General features: G+C 46.0%; 1 protein-coding gene across 1 annotated transcript in view; it reads left to right on the top strand.

The window, feature by feature from the left end:
* LTBP2 (latent transforming growth factor beta binding protein 2) overlaps window positions 1-17,839 on the top strand; it is a 134,033-nt gene that overhangs the window by 68,148 nt on the left and 48,046 nt on the right. The window contains exon 9 of the mRNA XM_083446998.1: window positions 12,757-12,831. Coding sequence (XP_083303124.1) covers window positions 12,757-12,831 — 75 coding nt within the window. The remainder of the gene's footprint in view (window positions 1-12,756; window positions 12,832-17,839) is intronic.

The raw sequence follows: 17,839 nt of genomic DNA, 5'->3' as shown, positions 1-17,839 counted from the left end.
CTTTCTGGAGAGAATTATAAACACACACACACACAGCTGAGAAGTCCTAATCCTTTCTGGCTGCCTCTACAGATGCAGTCACTGGCTGTGCTTAGTCACAACATCTGACCTGTTTGCTTGAAGTGACTTTGTTCTCCTTCCTTATATCACATCCAAGTCCAGGAATCCAGAGCCGCAGGATCAGACAATTTGGAATGAAGGGAATGAGAAGGTCAGCTGCAATTCTCCTTCAAACCTGGCTTTTGGTTTTAATGACTTCACTCTTTTTGGACCACCGTTGACTAAATGGTGACTTCATACATATGGAAGGAGATGCTTGAATGGTGTTTGAATGGTGGTCTAGATTATAGGTGTCTAATTTGTGGTATAGATCAGTGTTACAAATCGTGCAAGCAGCAGTGGTTTGTGGCACTTCTGGATGGGAGTTGGAGACTCAGGCCTCTCTAGCACTGTCTAGCACCTCGGGGTTGTTTATTTACTAGAAGCAAAACCAATTCAAAGCATGGGGTGGCAAGCACACTGTGGTATATATTACAGTTCCACCATCTCATACTGTGAGCATGATTTGTAGCATGCTTGCTTACCCTCCAACATTTCTCCAATGAAAATAGGGGCATCCCTCTTAATGAGGGTGAAAGAGGAGAGCTTAAAATATGGTCTGAAGCTCAACATCAAAAAAACGAAGATCATGGGCACTGGTCCCATTACCTCCTGGCAAATAGAAGGGGAAGAAATGGAGGCAGTGAGAGATTTTACTTTCATGGGCTCCATGATCACTGCAGATGGTGACAGCAGTCATGAAATGAAAAGATGCCTGCTTCTTGGGAGAAAAGCGATGACAAACCTAGACAGCATCTTAAAAAGCAGAGTCATCACCTTGCCAACAAAGGTCCGTATAGTTAAAGCTATGGTTTTCCCAGTAGTGATGTATGGAAGTGACAGCTGGACCATAAAGAAGGCTGAATTACTGAAGAATTGATGCTTTTGAATTATGGTGCTGGAGGAGACTCTTGAGAGTCCCATGGACTGCAAGAAGATCAAACCTGTCCATTCTGAAGGAAATCAGCCCTGAGTGCTCACTGGAAGGACAGAGCCTGAAGCTGAGGCTCCAATACTTTGGCCACCTCATGAGAAGAGAAGACTCCCTGGAAAAGACCCTGATGTTGGGAAAGATGGAGGGCACAAGGAGAAGGGGACGACAGAGGACGAGATGGCTGGACAGTGTTCTTGAAGCTACCAGCATGAGTTTGACCAAACTGCGGGAGGCAGTGGAAGACAGGAGTGCCTGGCATGCTCTGGTCCATGGGGTCACAGAGTCGGACACGACTAAACGACTAAACAACAACAACAACAACAACAACAACAATGAAAAGTGGGACATTATGAGATGAAATCAGAAACTGGGACGACTTCTGTAAATCCGGGACTGTCCCTGTCCCTGGAAAACAGGGACACTTGGATGGTCTGCAAAGAGAGAGAGAGAGAAAATTATTTGCTCAGTAACTTTGGGCAAAAGTTCAACAACCTTTCTGTCCAGATTTTCACTCCCCCCCCCCCCCGGACTCAAATATTATTTTCAGGATGTAGAGATCAAAACTCTATGCAGTGAGACTTGCTTCTCACTGAATAAGCAAGCATGATTGTGCTGTGCATTAATAATCCCACCTTTACTCCTGCATCTGTCCTACATTTCCTTAAAAAAAAAAAAAATCACTTCAGTTCACTTGAAAAACATGGTGCTGGAGTTTTTCTGGAATTTATTGGCTTACTTATACTCGCCTATAAAAAAATGGTTTTGAGAGGTTTAATTGTGCATGTTGCCAGCTATTTTTTTTAAATAAAAAAACCCATAGACCTATTTTAAGCAACTATTTAAAATTGACTACAGTGAGTCAGGAAACCATGTGTAGCCAAGACTGTGAGAACCTTGTAAAAAAGCAGGGGGAAGGTAATAAATGAGCCCTGGGCTGTTACTCCAGCACCTAATCAGGAGCCTGTGTCATTCCTTCCACTTTCATTTCCCTTATCACATGCCACCAGGACGAAAAAAAAATCCCACATAAGCAGAGTGCTTTGGAAAGGCAGTCACAGGTGCCGTTACTGCACAGTTTTGGCAACACCTGACATTAACAGTAGTTGGAAACTGGCAGTGTGGACTTTTGAAAATAACCATTTAAGCTGATGGACTCTTCCTGAAGGGCTTGGGCAAGTCTTAGGCTGCATATGCACTATACTGTATATTTAAACCCTGCACACACTTCCTCTAAAATCCTGAAAACTGTTGCTTATCCTTCGCATAGCTACAATTCCAAGCATGCTTAACAAACCCCAGTTCCCAATATATATATTTTTTTTGGGGGGGCGTATTGCCTTTCAAATGTGCTCTAAATGTATTGTGTGTATATACAACCGTAGAGCCCATACTTCTTCAGCTGCATATTGTCATGAACAATGTGGTGAGGAGGAATTTGCCCTTTTCTGGTCTGGGATTTTACCCCAGATTCAATATAAATTGTCAGTTAGTAGAAGTGATTATTTAAAAAAACCAGTGCAGTTTAGCTTAATTTTCCTGATTCTCCTGGGAGTGGACAGAGCTGGCTTCAGCACGAGGCAATGTGAAAAGGTCAGCCTATACCAGAATAGGCACAATTTCCCTTCCTCTAGCCTCTAGGGGCATATTTAACTTTTTGCTTAATTTGTGAAAGTGTCTCAATCTAGCACCGATGCTGGAAAGTTCACAGCTGCTTTTACAGGGCCAATTTGCTTTGGAAAAGATAGCATTGGGCACTTAGGATAGCTTTATCATAATTATTTGCACAGAATAAGCAGGTATTAGGAGACAATACCAATAAGCACATAGGAAGAACTAGATTCACAATCTCATCAGTCCAAATGCTCCCCAAATAGCTCCCCAGGCTGTTTGCACTCTCTCCCAGAGCAGGCAAAACTTACCGTATTTTTCGCTCTATAGGATGCACCCGACCATAGGACGCAGCTTCTTTTAGAGGGGGAGAACAAGGGGGGGAAAATCTTCCCCTCTCTGCGCAGTGCCCCTTCAGCGATGCAGCAGGAGAAACGGAGCCCCTTCCATTTCTCCTCCCGCTTAGCTGAAGGGGTGCTGTGCCTTAGCTGAAGGGGCACATACCCTTCAGCGAAAGGAACCTGAAGCCTCTGGAGGCTTCGGGTTCCTTTCGCTGAAGCCTGGAGAGCAAGACTCTGCTGGCTTCAGTGAAAGCAACCCGAAGCCTTCGGAGCACAGCGGGAGCGCTCCCTCCGCACTTCGGAGTCTTTGCGTTGCTATCGCTGAAGCCAAGGAGCCTGCATTCACTCCATAAGACACACACACATTTCCCCTTAATTTTTGGAGGGGAAAATGTGCGTCTTATAGAGCGAAAAATACAGTATTTCCATTTTCACACCTTGGCAGGTGGGTGTGGCTCACATTCCAGGTACTTTCAACAATTAATTGCCTATTTTGTCCAAACAGCTTGAGTGGCAAAACATGATTCAAAATAATACTGTTGGTAAGGGTACAGAGGGCACCCTTTATTAATGTATATTGCAGTCCAGTTTGAAGTCTATTGTACTAATCACTGAGAGCAGGAATCACTCGGATTTGTAATAACTTGGTTTGGTTTTTTAAATATCTAACTGCGATTCAATTAAAAGTAAGATTGGGGGGGGGGGACGCGTTGCCAAATGCACATTTATGCTTAAATTTGGGATGTTCCAGTATCCTGAAGTCCACCCCAGAACTAAACCTCCTGTTTTATGTGCCCTGTCAGTTTTCATGGCAATGAGTGGTTTTATACTCCACAAAAAAAGTGATATTCTTATTTGTAAGACAAACGGGCACTGTATGTTACTGCTCCCAAGAGCTGTGTGGTGTAGTGGTTAGAGCGGTGGACTCATAATCTGGTGAACTGGGTTTGATTCCCCACTCCTCCACATGCAGCTGCTGGGTGACCTTGGGCTAGTCACACTTCTCTGAAGTCTCTCAGCCCCACTCACCTCACAGAGTGTTTGTTGTGGGGGAGGAAGGGAAAGGAGATTGTGAGCCGCTTTGAGACTCCTTAGGGTAGTGATAAAGCGGGATATCAAATCCAAACTCCTCCAAATTACAAGTCATTACATATCATGGCCATGAATAACCTGTACATAGCCAACTCTTTGCATATCAGTTCTCCAAACAGAAAGAGAGGGTGTCAAGCTGTCTACTTTAAAAGAGAAACTTGTTTGACTAAGATTAAAAATGCTTGAACATGATTTCTTGGGTCAGAGATGGCCCTCCATATCTTTTTTGGACTCCAACTCCCATCAGCCTCAGTCAGTGTGATCAGTGGTCAGGGATGCTGGGAACTGTAGTCTAGCAACATCTGGAGAGCTGAAAGCTCACTATCCCTGCCTCATGTAATGGCAACATCTGAAAGTAAGCATCAATCAGTATAATAATAATCTGAAATTCACTGTGGGGGGGTTGTGAGGAGAAGTAAAATCCTACTTTCACATGTGGCATTGGTCTGGAGTGGTGGTGGTGTTGATATTGGGATTTGCACCCCTCTTCTTGAAAGTAAGTATTACTGTGTGTGCATAGATTTTTGTAAACTTCAGGCTGCCTGCTGTCCTTTACAGCAGGGATGGGGAACCAATGGCCCTTCCAATGTTGCAGGACTACTGCTCTTAGGACTATTGGCCACGCTGAGTGGGGCAGGTGGGAGTTGGGAGTCCAATAATACAGTATCTGGAAGGCTGAAGATTCCCCATTGTTGATTTACAGAATTACAGTGGTGCCTCGCAAGACGGAAAGAATCCGTTCCGCGAGTCTCTTCGTCTTGCGGTTTTTTCCGTCTTGCGAGCAACCCTATTAGTGGATTAGCGGATTAGCGCTATTAGAGGTTTAGCGGCTATTAGCGGCTATTAAAGGCTTAAGGGATTAGCGGATTAGCTGCTAAAAGGCTATTAGCGGCTATTAAAGGCTTAAGGGATTAGCGGATTAGCTGCTAAAAGGCTATTAGCGCCTTAGATCAGCTGATAAGCGGCTTAGATCAGCTGTTAAGTGGCTTAGCGAACAGCTGTTAAGCGGCTTAGGGGCTTGGGAAAAAGGGGGGGGGAGGGGAAAAAACCCCCAGGAATCACAAGGCATTTTCGTCTTGCGAAGCAAGCCCATAGCAAATTCGTCCTGCGAAGCACCTCCAAAACGGAAAACCCTTTCGTCTAGCAGGTTTTCCGTCTTGCGAGGCATTCGTCTTGCGGGGCACCACTGTACGAGTGTCTAACTCCCTGCCCCTGCCCTGCAAATCTGCATAGGATAATACAGTGGTACCTCGGGTTACAGATGCTTCAGGTTACATATGCTTCAGGTTACTGACTCCGCTAACCCAGAAATAGTACCTCAGGTTAAGAACTTTTCTTCAAGGGTGAGAACAGAAATTGTGCGGTGGCAGCGGGAGGCCCCATTAGCTAAAGTGGTGCTTCAAGTTAAGAACAGTTTTAGGTTAAGAACGAACCTCCAGAACGAATTAAGTTCTTAACCCAAGGTACCACTGTACTGCAAATTCCATATCCCTGTGTCTTAATTCTGCACTTGACCAGGGTATTTTCGGTCATTTAATTAAGTTAGCTTGCATACTATACATGCTCATGATGTGGCAGGTGCCATTTCCCCCACTGCAGTTAAATGCCTGTGTGTAGGAAGCAAGGGACATGCTCCTGCAAACCACAGTCATAGAATCATGGATTTGTAGAGTTGGAGGGAGCCACGAGGGTCATCTTGTCCAACCACATGCAATCCAGGATTTTTTCACTCAGCATGGGGCTTGAACCTTTAATCCTGGGATTAAGAGTGTCATGCTCTACCAGCTGAACTATCCAGCCTCATGGATATTATATCCTTTGTCCTTTTGTATATTATCCAGCCATACAGCACCCAGAGACATATATTTTTTTAGAATACTGGAGGCCTAATCCATGTTTATCATGGGAAAAGTAATAATTCTTTTCTAAAATCACTCATAACCCCAGAGCTTTTGAATTAATATTAAAACCATTTGCCATGGGAAATTGGGAGAAATTCAAATAATATTTCTTTACTTTACAATAAAAATCTTTACAACTTTGAAAGAATATTTAATAAGGATTTAAAACCATATGAAAAGTCCACATTCACAGTCCTCAGAGTCAAAATATTGAAGGTTCAGAGTTTGACCAGCAGTGAGCCAGGAAGTATAAGAAAGATTGGGAACTTGTCATAGCCCCCCCCCCGAAAATTATGCCTCTCATGATGGTGTCACGTATCCTCTTGTCTGCTTATTGCTGTGACACTTAAAGTGCTGCTATAGAGCAAAGGATGGAGAATCATACATTTTCCCTTCAGAGATCCCATGACAACTATGTACGAGCATCTTAAACCCTGTAAAAAAAAAAAAAATCCCTAAAATGGGGAAATGACAAAATTCCCATTCAATACTCAAGAATGACAAGTGTGGGGGAAGCTAATGGAATTGCCAAAGATATCACCAAAAGTTTGTAGAAGAGCTGTAAACTGAATTTTAGTTATTTTTTATTTATTTATTGAACTTATATACCCAAAGGTCTCTGGGCAGTTCATGGAACGAAATCAGAATATAAAACCGCAAAATATATAATCAGAATAAAAACAACAACCCAATAACCCCCTCCTAAAACATCCCACATTTTAAAAAGGCATATGATTTATGAGTTATGAAGGTGTTTCAGATCGTTGGATGTACCTTCCTGACTAAAAGGCAAAGTGTTCCAAAGTATTGGAATGCTTGGAAACTCATCATGGGGTCATCAACACTTCCGCTTGTCACATGTCTAGAAAGCACAGTTCCAAATGGCTTTCTGCTTCCCCTGTGCTTTCTAAGTACAGGCCTGAGCGGTTTCCCTATTGCTTCTTTCCTTTCCCAGGGAAAACCCGCTCTTTAGTGCTAAATGTCAACCTGAAGAAAACCTGAATTGCTGTTTGCTCCGATGGAACACTAAAGAGTCGTTTTCTCATGGGGAAAGCAGAAGGGCAAGAGAAAGAATGACTAAGCCACTGAGGAACTGGCAATACTGGAGTTTCTCTGTGATCCTTTCCCCATGCCATTTTCTTTCACAATGATAATTGAGGAGGCCTCCCCCCCCAAACACCCCTGTGTTGGTAACACGTTCTACAGAATCTGTGAACAAAGCTAAACTTTTGGGCTACAACATATCTTAGGGATCTTGGTCAGAAAGCCCAGCTCATTCTCTGAAGTCCCAAATTCTGGTCCCAGGACAAACCTTATGTATACCACAGAATTAAATTGCTTTTAATAGCCATTTACTCTGTTAGTGGGAATGTGAGAGAGTTTAAAAGAAGTTATCTCCCCTCATCAAAATACAGTCCCCAAAATTCTCTGTGAGCAGCCATGCTTGTTAAACTAGCATCAAACCAACATCTTCTGCTATATATTTTGGAAAGTGGTCTTTTCACTACGAATTTGGATACCTCTTAATAGTTCAGAACCATTTTGTTTTAAATGATGGCTCTTGAGATCTAGGAGCTGGTTTCCATCTGTCTGGATACAGTTAGATGTCATTTTGAATCAAGATGCCAGACTGAACCTTTCAAAACTGTACCGATTTTAACCACTGATTTCAAAACTCCACTGACTTTTCCGGGGTTTCTCAGAATTCCTGAGCAGCACTGGGTATGAGGCTGCTAGCAGGCTTGCTGTTTAAATAGTTGACTGACAATGGGACCTGGTCAATTAGGGGATCAGTGCCCCACCAACCTCAGGGCTCACCCACTCTTACATTTTGCCAGGTGCGCCAAGACACACTGTCCCCCTCAACATTTGTTGGAAGGCAGCCTGCCCCCTCAGTGTTGAGGAGCCCCATCGTGCATGACGTGTGCACAATGTGTGCACAATGTTCATTGCAGGTTCAGTTGCTGCCTCCTCCAGAGTACTCGGTCAGCTCTAGACAATGTAACACTTTCTAGGCACAGGTCTGAGCATTAAAGCTCCATAAAGGTAAAGATAAAGGGACCCCTGACCATTAGGTCCAGTTGTGGCTGACTCTGGGGTTGCGGCGCTCATCTTGCTTTATTGGCTGAGAAAGCCGGCGTACAGCTTCCGGGTCATGTGGCCAGCATGACTAAGCCACTTCTGGCGAACCAGAGCAGCGCACAGAAACGCCGTTTACCTTCCCGCCAGAGTGGTACCTATTTATCTACTTGCACTTTGACGTGCTTTCGAACTGCTAGGTTGGCAGGAGCAGGGACCGAGGAACAGGAGCTCACCCCGTTGTGGGGACTCGAACCGCTGACCTTCTGATTGGCAAGTCCTAGGCTCTGTGGTTTAACCCACAGCGCCACCCGCATCCATATCTCTTTTCTTTTGCCCCAGCACTTTCCCCAGGAAAACCTGCTCTGTAACCCTGAATTGGAACAGACAATGGTTCAGGTTTTCCGTGGATTGCTATTTGCTCTGATTCAGCAGTAAAGAGCGGGTTTTCATGGGGAAAGTACCGGCGGGGTGGGAGAAATGCTCAGAAACTGAGCCTGTGCCTAGAAACGCAGCACAAAAGGAAGTCTGAATGAGGGCTCGGCCTATCCTCAGCCAGCCTCTACCTGCATCCTGTCCTACTTAAGATCATTCAGGGAATAGCTCTGCCTCTCATTGACATTGGCTCCACCTCTTGTTGGTCTCCCTGCCTTTTGTCCCACCAGTCCCAATGGGCACCAATCACCACTGCTGACTGCTGAGGGCCCTGAGCAGGAGCACTCTACGCTGCAACACGTTGTTGCCGATCCTCCTCATGCTCTTCCATTTCAGCTCTTCTCAAGATATGTATGGGAAACTGAAAACCAATCTTTCAACTTTAGGGATCCAGTACCTTTAAATGTTGCACAGATGAGGGAATTCTGGCAGGTGAAGCTTTTCCAATCCCTTCAGCACAGCAACCTGGCAAGCCGTACCTGCCAACATTCCCTCATCTATACAACTGTTAAAAGTACAGATGTACTAACGCTGAAATATCAACCATCACTGCTTTAATTAAGATATGGTTCATTTTTAGAAAAATGTTTTACAGCCCTTTAAGCAGAGAACATATTTAAAAGAGCCAGCTGTCTCATATCCTCTAGACTAGTAATGTCAATCCTCTCAGTTTTGTTACATTATTAAATTCAGAAATAGAAACAATCGCAGTGAAATCTGTATTAGGGTCCATGGAGGAAATGTACTCTGGTCATTTAAGGGGCAAAGTAAAGTGTTCTGAAATATTATTATTCGTTATTTAGGCACAATCATTCTCAGTGGAGCAAACATTTAGGTCCTCTAATCTCAGGCACAAAATTACTTTCAGGTGAGTGAGAGTAATTTCTGTCACTGTTCTTAACAGATAATTCAGAGTTGATGTGGGTAGCAATAATAGCTACCTTAAGAGGTTATTTGTTGCCACTTAACTAATCCCCTCACTAAGATCCTGTTATTTCTAACCTCTGTGAAAGCTGTGCTATTACTTTTTCCCTAATTCAGTTCAATAGTTGGAGCTATGCATAGCCTCTGGAAGCTGTACCTGATTTTCAAACTTCTACAATTTATTTTTATTACGAGCTGCTTCACAACCTGGCTACATTGGTGTTTGTTGAGGTAAACTGTGAAGGAGAGACAAGTCTCCAAATATGGCAGTGAACACACGACAGGAAGACGTAACCAGTTATTACATCATGGGTGCTCCTATGCTTGGGTGGTAACAGCAGGGGACTGCTTAATCCTCAAAGAATAAGGATTATTTTACCTCATTTTTTTTAAAAAAAGCTTAATTATTTGAACATTTTTTCCATTGCAAAAGAGCATTTCTCAGGTTGTTTAAGCAGGAGCCATGGGATTTTGTCACTTACCACAAATGACATCACTTGCCACAAATGTTGTCACAGGTGCAATCTCTCGATGCCTCAGTAGGAGAGAGCCCTGCTGCCCCAAGCAGGATCACTTGCGCAGGCTCCTGTGTTTGTGGCAAACCTTGGACTTGTCAACACTTCTGCTTGTCCTGTGCCTAGAAAGCACAAGTCCGGGCGGTTTTGCCTTTGTCCAACCACTTCCCCCTGAAAACCTGGTCTTTAGTGCTAAATCAGAGCAAATATCAATCCAGAGAAATCGATATTGATGTTTGCTCTGATTCAGTGGTAAACAGTGGGTTTTCCCGGGGGGGGGGGGGGAGCAGCAGGGCAAGCGGAGGTGTGGCTGATTCCCTTGTTCCACTGCATATATCAGAGCTTTCATCCTGCAAGATAAACATGCTCATGAGTGTTTGGCCATCGGTTCCAGTTGTTGGAATAGAATACCTGGTCTTTGCCAACAGAGGGCTTACCAGCATTTGGGAATGAGTGCCGCCTTTGTGTGGGGGAGAATCTGTTCCACACTGTTGGGGAAAACAGTGTTAGAGCATTGCAGTTCAGACCAGACAGAACACAGTATTCACATACTGCGAACCAAGGAAGACATGGAAGGCAATCACAGCAATTGTGCTTTCACTTTGGGTGTTTGTGTTTGGAGTCTCTAGGCTTTTTAGAGTTCTAGGAAGATAGGTTTTAGCAAAGTTCTCAAGTTGCTGGGTATGTTCTGGAGAAGAGACGTTTTGTGCAAAGTGCTCCCTCTTCATGCAAAATGCTATTTCTCCCTGTTCCTCCTTGTGAACTCTTAAGTAAGCACTACATGGGCTGAGATCAGAGGAAGGGAGAGACTCATTGTCAGGGGTTCAGGAACAGAGTCACAGGAGGGGGAGGAGTCCGAAGGAAATGTCAGCGAAGACAGCAGTCCGAGGTCTCTGAGTCTCTCCAGTGACTCGGAAGATTCACAGAAAGGGGCCCCCATAGTCAGGGCAAGGGGAGTGCCCAGGGGGGCACCTCGGGAAGAAGGGGCCAGAGGGGACTCAGAGAGTAGCAGCTAGAAATCCGGACCAGCGTCCCCCCCAGAGCGCAGTAGGGGGGAGGAGTCCCAGGCATCGGGATCAGGGGGCGCGCGGGCAGCGGGAGAACGTGAGGCAGGAGGGACCACACCCTCGTCAGGGAGCGAGGAAACGGTCATCAGGAAAGTTAAACGCGCGCGCGCGCCAAGTTCAAATGTACAGGAGGGCGGCAAGGTGGGCAGCCCGGGCAGGGAGCCAGGTCCTAAAGCCCGCCGAAGAGAGGGGGAGGAGTCAGAGGGGTCAACGTCTGCCTCAGAAGAGTCCCGGAGGGAGGAGACCCCTGGGGGTAGTGGACCCAGAGGAGACCGAGGGTGAGATGGACATGGACAGGCTGGGGGAGGACGTTGGGTTCGAGCATGGCAGCACAGAGATGGAAGCAGAGGAGATCGAGGTCGGCGAAGACAAGGAGGACGAGCCGGACTTATCCGGATGGATGCACGCCACGGGGGACGAACTGTATCCGCCATTCACCCCCACAACGACGGAGCACCCAGCACCCCCGCCGGAGGAGGGGGAGGGGGGAACGGGGGGCTTCGAGGGGGGGATGGATGTCAGGGGTTCAGGAACAGAGTCACAGGAGGGGGAGGAGTCCGAAGGAAATGTCAGCGAAGACAGCAGTCCGAGGTCTCTGAGTCTCTCCAGTGACTCGGAAGATTCACAGAAAGGGGCCCCCATAGTCAGGGCAAGGGGAGTGCCCAGGGGGGCACCTCGGGAAGAAGGGGCCAGAGGGGACTCAGAGAGTAGCAGCTGGAAATCCGGACCAGCGTCCCCCCCAGAGCGCAGTAGGGGGGAGGAGTCCCAGGCATCGGGATCAGGGGGCGCGCGGGCAGCGGGAGAACGTGAGGCAGGAGGGACCACACCCTCGTCAGGGAGCGAGGAAACGGTCATCAGGAAAGTTAAACGCGCGCGCGCGCCAAGTTCAAATGTACAGGAGGGCGGCAAGGTGGGCAGCCCGGGCAGGGAGCCAGGTCCTAAAGCCCGCCGAAGAGAGGGGGAGGAGTCAGAGGGGTCAACGTCTGCCTCAGAAGAGTCCCGGAGGGAGGAGACCCCTGGGGGTAGTAGGACCCAGAGGAAGAGAGAGAGAAGGAAGAGGTGGAGTAAGATTAGAGTCTTAAACTGGTGCGCAGGGGGCGGAGACTCAGACGGAGCTTCGCCGGTCTAGAGTCCAGATGTAGGGCTGGGACGCTGAGGCTTTGAAATGGAATCTATTCTTCAATAAAGACTTTGATAATTTACTACCGGCTAGCGTTGGTCCTTGGTGAGCTGGGACCCGGAGCCAGCCCTGACACTCATACTAGTTGTCCGGTCATCTGAGTTGTGGTTCCACTAGGTATGGTTTATATCCTGAGGATTATATGGTGCAATTAGGTGCTGAGTTACATCATACTCTATGCTCTACCGGTGCAATGTGGGCATGGTGGTCATCAATGCAGCTATTTTAAAATTCCTTCCCCTCCCATTGAAGTCAATAGGAGGGATATCATTTGTCTCAGGTCCAGGACTAGTTTAAACCTGAGCTGTCAATAGGATCATAAGGAGTATAGTATGCTCCTCCCCTATGGCACCCATTTCTTGCTCACGACTCTACCCTGTTTTGGTTGTTCCATCAATCTGTCTGGCCAGGTCACCTGGTGTATCTCTTGTGGCAGAAGCATTGCCTGAGTATCAGCTGTTTAGTGGGGCTTCCAGCTAAATCCCGTAGCCTTTCATATTTGACACAACTTGAATATAGCCTTGTACCCTGAATTTTTCACCCTTGATAAAGCTTTCTTTTCTTTTCTCCTCTCCATCTAGCTCACCCAGTGTTTGAAAATGGGCAAGTTGAATGCCCACAGGGATATAAAAGGTTGAATCGGAGCCACTGCCAAGGTAAGTGTGAAACTTTTTCTCATCCCCTTTCACAGGTACAGTACTGGGTGTTATTCAACTACTGTGTCATGTCAGCACAAAGGTTTCTGCTTGTGCTGCAGGATCCTAAGAGCATAAGAAGAGTCTGCTGAATTAGGCCCATCTAGTCCAGCATCCTGTATTCACAATGGCCAACCAGATTCCTGTGGGAAGCCGTAGGCAGGACATGAGCACGACAGCATTCTGTCCTCCTGAGATTCGCAGTAACTGGTATTCAGAGGCATAATGACATTAGAGGTAGGACATAGCCCCTCGATTAATAGCCCCATGCCCTCCCCCAGATCTGTGCCAGAGGGTTGAGGGAATCTCTGGAACTGAGTTAGGGGATGCATGGAACAAGAGAATTAGTGCTGTGTTGGATTCCACTCATTATATGCAAAAATAATCTGTCCCATGGTTACTTGCTTAATTACAACCCAAAACCCTACAGCTCTACTTACAAAGAGCAGAAACATCTAGTCACATTATTATGTATTCTAATTGCTCTTTCACCCCTTGAATCTCATCTTCATTCAATTATCAGCAGTGCCAATGCACGGACATTTGCCTTACTTGGTCCTGTGATAAGATAAACTCTGCCCTACAACAGATACAGAATCTTCCACTCTGTAGAGAAATATAGGCTGATACATATCTTTGCCTTTGATGAGTTTATAATTAATATAACCTCCCAACTGCAGGGTGTGTTCTAGGTAAATGTTTTCTGGTGGTTGTTTTGAAAAAGGATTATGTTTCTTATACCCTAAAGCAATCTTAGCTGTAGCAGTTTTATTTGTGTAGGAGGTGTTGAGAGGAAGGTTTAAAAGTGAAAGTGAACAGGTGTGGGGAAATCTGTTATTAATTTATTTTTTTAATGTACATCCTGCCACATGCTTTGAAAAGCCTCGGGGCAGTTAATGCAACAATTTAAAACAATACCATCTTGTTAGTGCAATAAAATTAGTTAACAATAACTATAAGCAGGGTAAATAACAGTTATGAAACACTTATGCTTAAGTCTGGAATAAACTTCATGTCTCTCCAAATGCCCACAAGAAAATTAAGTAACTGATCTCCTAAAAATGAAAACTCTGCAGGCCTTCTGAATCTATGTAGGGAAGAAGTTGGGTGAGGAAAGTGTCCCCAAAAAAGATGCTGCTGACACCAGATAATGCTGGTACTCTGAGCATCTTATTACATAAGTGTATGAGATGGGTCATACAATTTTATATCCTCACCAATGGTTTATATATGGTTCCAAGAGATGGAATGTGCTCTGTAAAGTAATGGAGGATTATGGATGGAGGAGAAATTCGATTTGTTTGCACTTTAATACAAAATGACCTAATTTGCAGTTCTCAAACCAATATACAAGCTGAAACACAGCTATCCTTCAAAATTTACACTTCTCTGAATTTTACGGTGTAGTTCTCCCACCAAACAGTATGTTTAAAATGCACATCATTGCGGTAAATGTGCATACAAATGCTTGCAAAAGTATGTATGTGACTGGATGCACACTGGATGAATGCTGGTTGGTTCTGCTTTGAAGCCCATAGCACAGATGGATCCTTGCTTTCAAAATTCCTTTTGCTTTAGGTCAACTGAGGGCTGTATACCTCTTACATTTTTGCTGATGCATCTTGAGATGAAATTGGCATTGGGCTGGACCTCTCTGGGAATTTCACTTGTTCTTAGTGCACATTCCAGATGCTGTTCAAAGCGTAAAGCCCAGTGTCTCGTCATAGTGGTGGCAGGAATGTCGTCGTTCTTTCTCTATGATCTCCCCCCTTCCAATAAGCTGTGAGATTCTACTTGGATGGCGTAATGCAGAGTCTTAGCTTGGATTTGTGCAATTCCATTGATGGATGTTCTCTTGACATGTTTCCTTTAGCATGGAATTCCTCTCATATTGAACTGATTAGCAAATCACCACAATTCTGTGGGTCTCAACCTTTCTGGCTCATAGCTGATTTGTAAACCATGATTGCCTGTCCTTGCCATTCCACTCTGTTACCATTACCCCTTCTCTAATTGCCAGGGCTGCATACATTCATTTTGATATGCCCTGCTGCTGTGGAACCTGTGCTCACAAAGGCCACATTGACAAACTCTGAGCTATTGCAGCAGAGAGATTCTTGGGCCATAATGTATTTTTTTTAAAAAGCACAAATATATAAACTTGTGTTTTATTGAAAGTGGGATTGATTTCCTGGTCGGTGATCTTCAGGCCTCCCAAATATAGTGCAGGGTAGGTATAATGTATTTAGGTGTTGACACTTTCTGAGAGAGACTTTATAAATAGGTCGCACTCTGTGCATGAGTGGCATGATAAGTTGGCAAACGCATACTCCCAAACCTGCTTATTGACGCAACATGAATGTGGGATTGGAGTGGCTGTTTAACTCCATATGTATGGGGGACTACATTGCTTGATGGGTTGGGAATTCCAGGGGGGGGCATTCCCAGGGGAGTTGAAGGAGGCAGTAGTGCGTCCGCTCCTAAAGAAAACATCATGAGATCCTTCAGATCTATCCAATTACCGTCCGATTTTGAACCTTTCGTACCTGGGTAAGATAATTGAGAGAGCGACTGCCGAACAGCTTGGTAGGTTTCTGGATGAAACATCCGCCTTGGATCCATTCCAGTCTGGCTTTCACCCTGGACATGGGACTGTTAGTTGCTCTAACAGACGATCTCCGTAGGCAGCTGGACCGAGGCGCATCTGGGCTGCTAATTCTTCTAGATCTGTCAGCAGCCTTTGACATGATTGGCCATTAACTATTGGACCACCACATTGCAGACATGGGGATTCAGGGCACAGTCTTACAATGGCTGCACTCTTTCCTGTCAGGCTGGGGACAGAGGGTAGCGCAAGGGGAGGAGTTGTCATCGTGGCACCCCTTGGTGTGTGCAGTGCCACAGGGCACAATTCTTTCCCCGATGCTCTTTAACATCTTTATGCGCCCCCTTGCCCAGCTTGTTCGGAGTTTCGGGCTGGGTTGTCATCAATATGCTGATGACACCCAACTTTATCTGTTGATAGACAGCCATCCTGATCCAGCCCCAGATACACTGACCAGATATTTGGAAGCTGTGGCTGGATGGTTGTGTGGGAGCTGGTTGAAGCTAAATCCTTCAAAGACAGAGGTCCTCTGGTTGGGTCGAGACGACATGGGGTTGGGGGGCAAACTCCCATCCCTTGCTGGGGCACAATTAGTGCCAGCACTTCCTGTCATGAGTCTGGGTGTAACCCTCGACACCTCCCTCTCTATGGAGGCGCAGGTTACAGCTACAGCAAAGGCAGCATTTTTCCACCTCCGCCGTGTTAAGCAGTTGGTTCCTTACCTTTCTCGCCCTGATCTAGTCAGTGTGATACATGTGATGATCACCTCCAGGCTTGATTATTGTAATTTGCTCTATGCGGGGCTGCCCATGAAGCTGACCCAGACACTCCAGCAGGTGCAGAATGCCGTGGCAAGACTGCTTACGGGGTCCTTACCACGGGACCACATCTATCCAGTGCTACATCAGCTGCACTGGCTCCTGGTGGAGTACAGGGTCAGGTTTAAGGTGCTAGTTCTAACCTTCAAAACCCTATACGACCTGGGATCCTCATACCTACGGGACCACCTCTCCTGGTATGCCCAGCGGAGGACCTTACAGTTGACAAACAATAACATCTTGGAGGTCCCCGGCCTCAATGATGTTAGACTGGCCTTGACCAGAGCCAGGGCCTTTTTGGCCGTGGCCCCAGCCTGGTGGAATGCTCTGCTGCAAGAGACCAGGTCCCTACAGGACTTTGCCATCTTTCTGCAGGGCCTGCAAGACGGAGCTGTTCCGCAGGGCCTTTGGTCGGGGTCCAGTCTGACCCCTCTCTTCTTACAGAACCCTGCATACAAGAGGCCTCTTTAACTCTTTTCACCGGCGCGTATAAATAGCTGAGCCTGGTGAGTACTTAAGGCTCCCAACCCCTATACAGTGATACCTTGGGGTTACATACGCTTCAGGTTACAGACTCCGCAAATCCAGAAATATTACCTCGGGTTAAGAACTTTGCTTCAGGATGAGAACAGAAATTGTGCTCCGGTGGTGCGGCAGCAGCAGCGGGAGGCCCCATTAGCTAAAGTGGTGTTTCAGGTTAAGAACAGTTTCAGGTTAAGAACAGACCTCCAGAACAAATTAAGTTCTTAACCCGAGGTACCACTGTAGTTATAATTTGTGGGTTGCCATCTGATTTTATGCGATTTTAAGCTGTATTTCAGTTGATTGCTGAATTTTATGTTTTAATGTATTTGTATTTTGATGTTAGCCGCCCTGAGGCCGATTCTGGCCAGGGAGGGTGGGGTATAAATAAAATTTATTGTTATTATTATTAAGGGAGATCTTAGCCTTCTTTAATCCAGCGCTCAAAAGCTACACTGCCTCCTCCATTCCCCTCTGCCCTGCATATAGCCTTCTATTTTTAGGAGCTCTTTGCTGTGTTTGCACTTGGTTCACCTTCTGGCAACTGTGGAGTGTGTGCCCGGCAGACCACATTTTGCCCAGAATCTGGATCTGAAGGCCTTGCCTAGGCACTCGGAGCCATTTGGCTCAATGAGCACTGGAATGAGACCACACAGTATGCCTGGGATCCTCCCCAAGTGGGGGGGGGAGGAGAAGAGTAAACGAGATGCTTAAAGCTAATTTTTCAGGGTCTTTGGCTCTGCTTCTGTTGCCAAGCTGGAAAAGAGCCAACAAATGAATGGTTAACCAAGTTTTTCTTCTTCTTCCATTCTTTTGCTAACACAGCCATATAAAGCGGTCTTATACTAAATCAGGCCATTTGTCAATCTGGATCAGTTTTGTCTACGCTGATTGACAAAGACTCTGTGGTTTTAGACAGGATTCTTTCCCAATCCTACCTGGAGATGCCAGAGATTGATCTTTGGCTTTTTAGCATGCATTGCTTTTGCTCGGCCATTGTGCTATTGTCTCATCCACCATGCAC

This window comes from Podarcis tiliguerta (genome assembly GCF_965153285.1).
Source record: "Podarcis tiliguerta genome assembly, chromosome: 1".
Taxonomy (NCBI): domain Eukaryota; kingdom Metazoa; phylum Chordata; class Lepidosauria; order Squamata; family Lacertidae; genus Podarcis; species Podarcis tiliguerta.
This window is presented reverse-complemented; position numbering and strand designations above follow the sequence as displayed.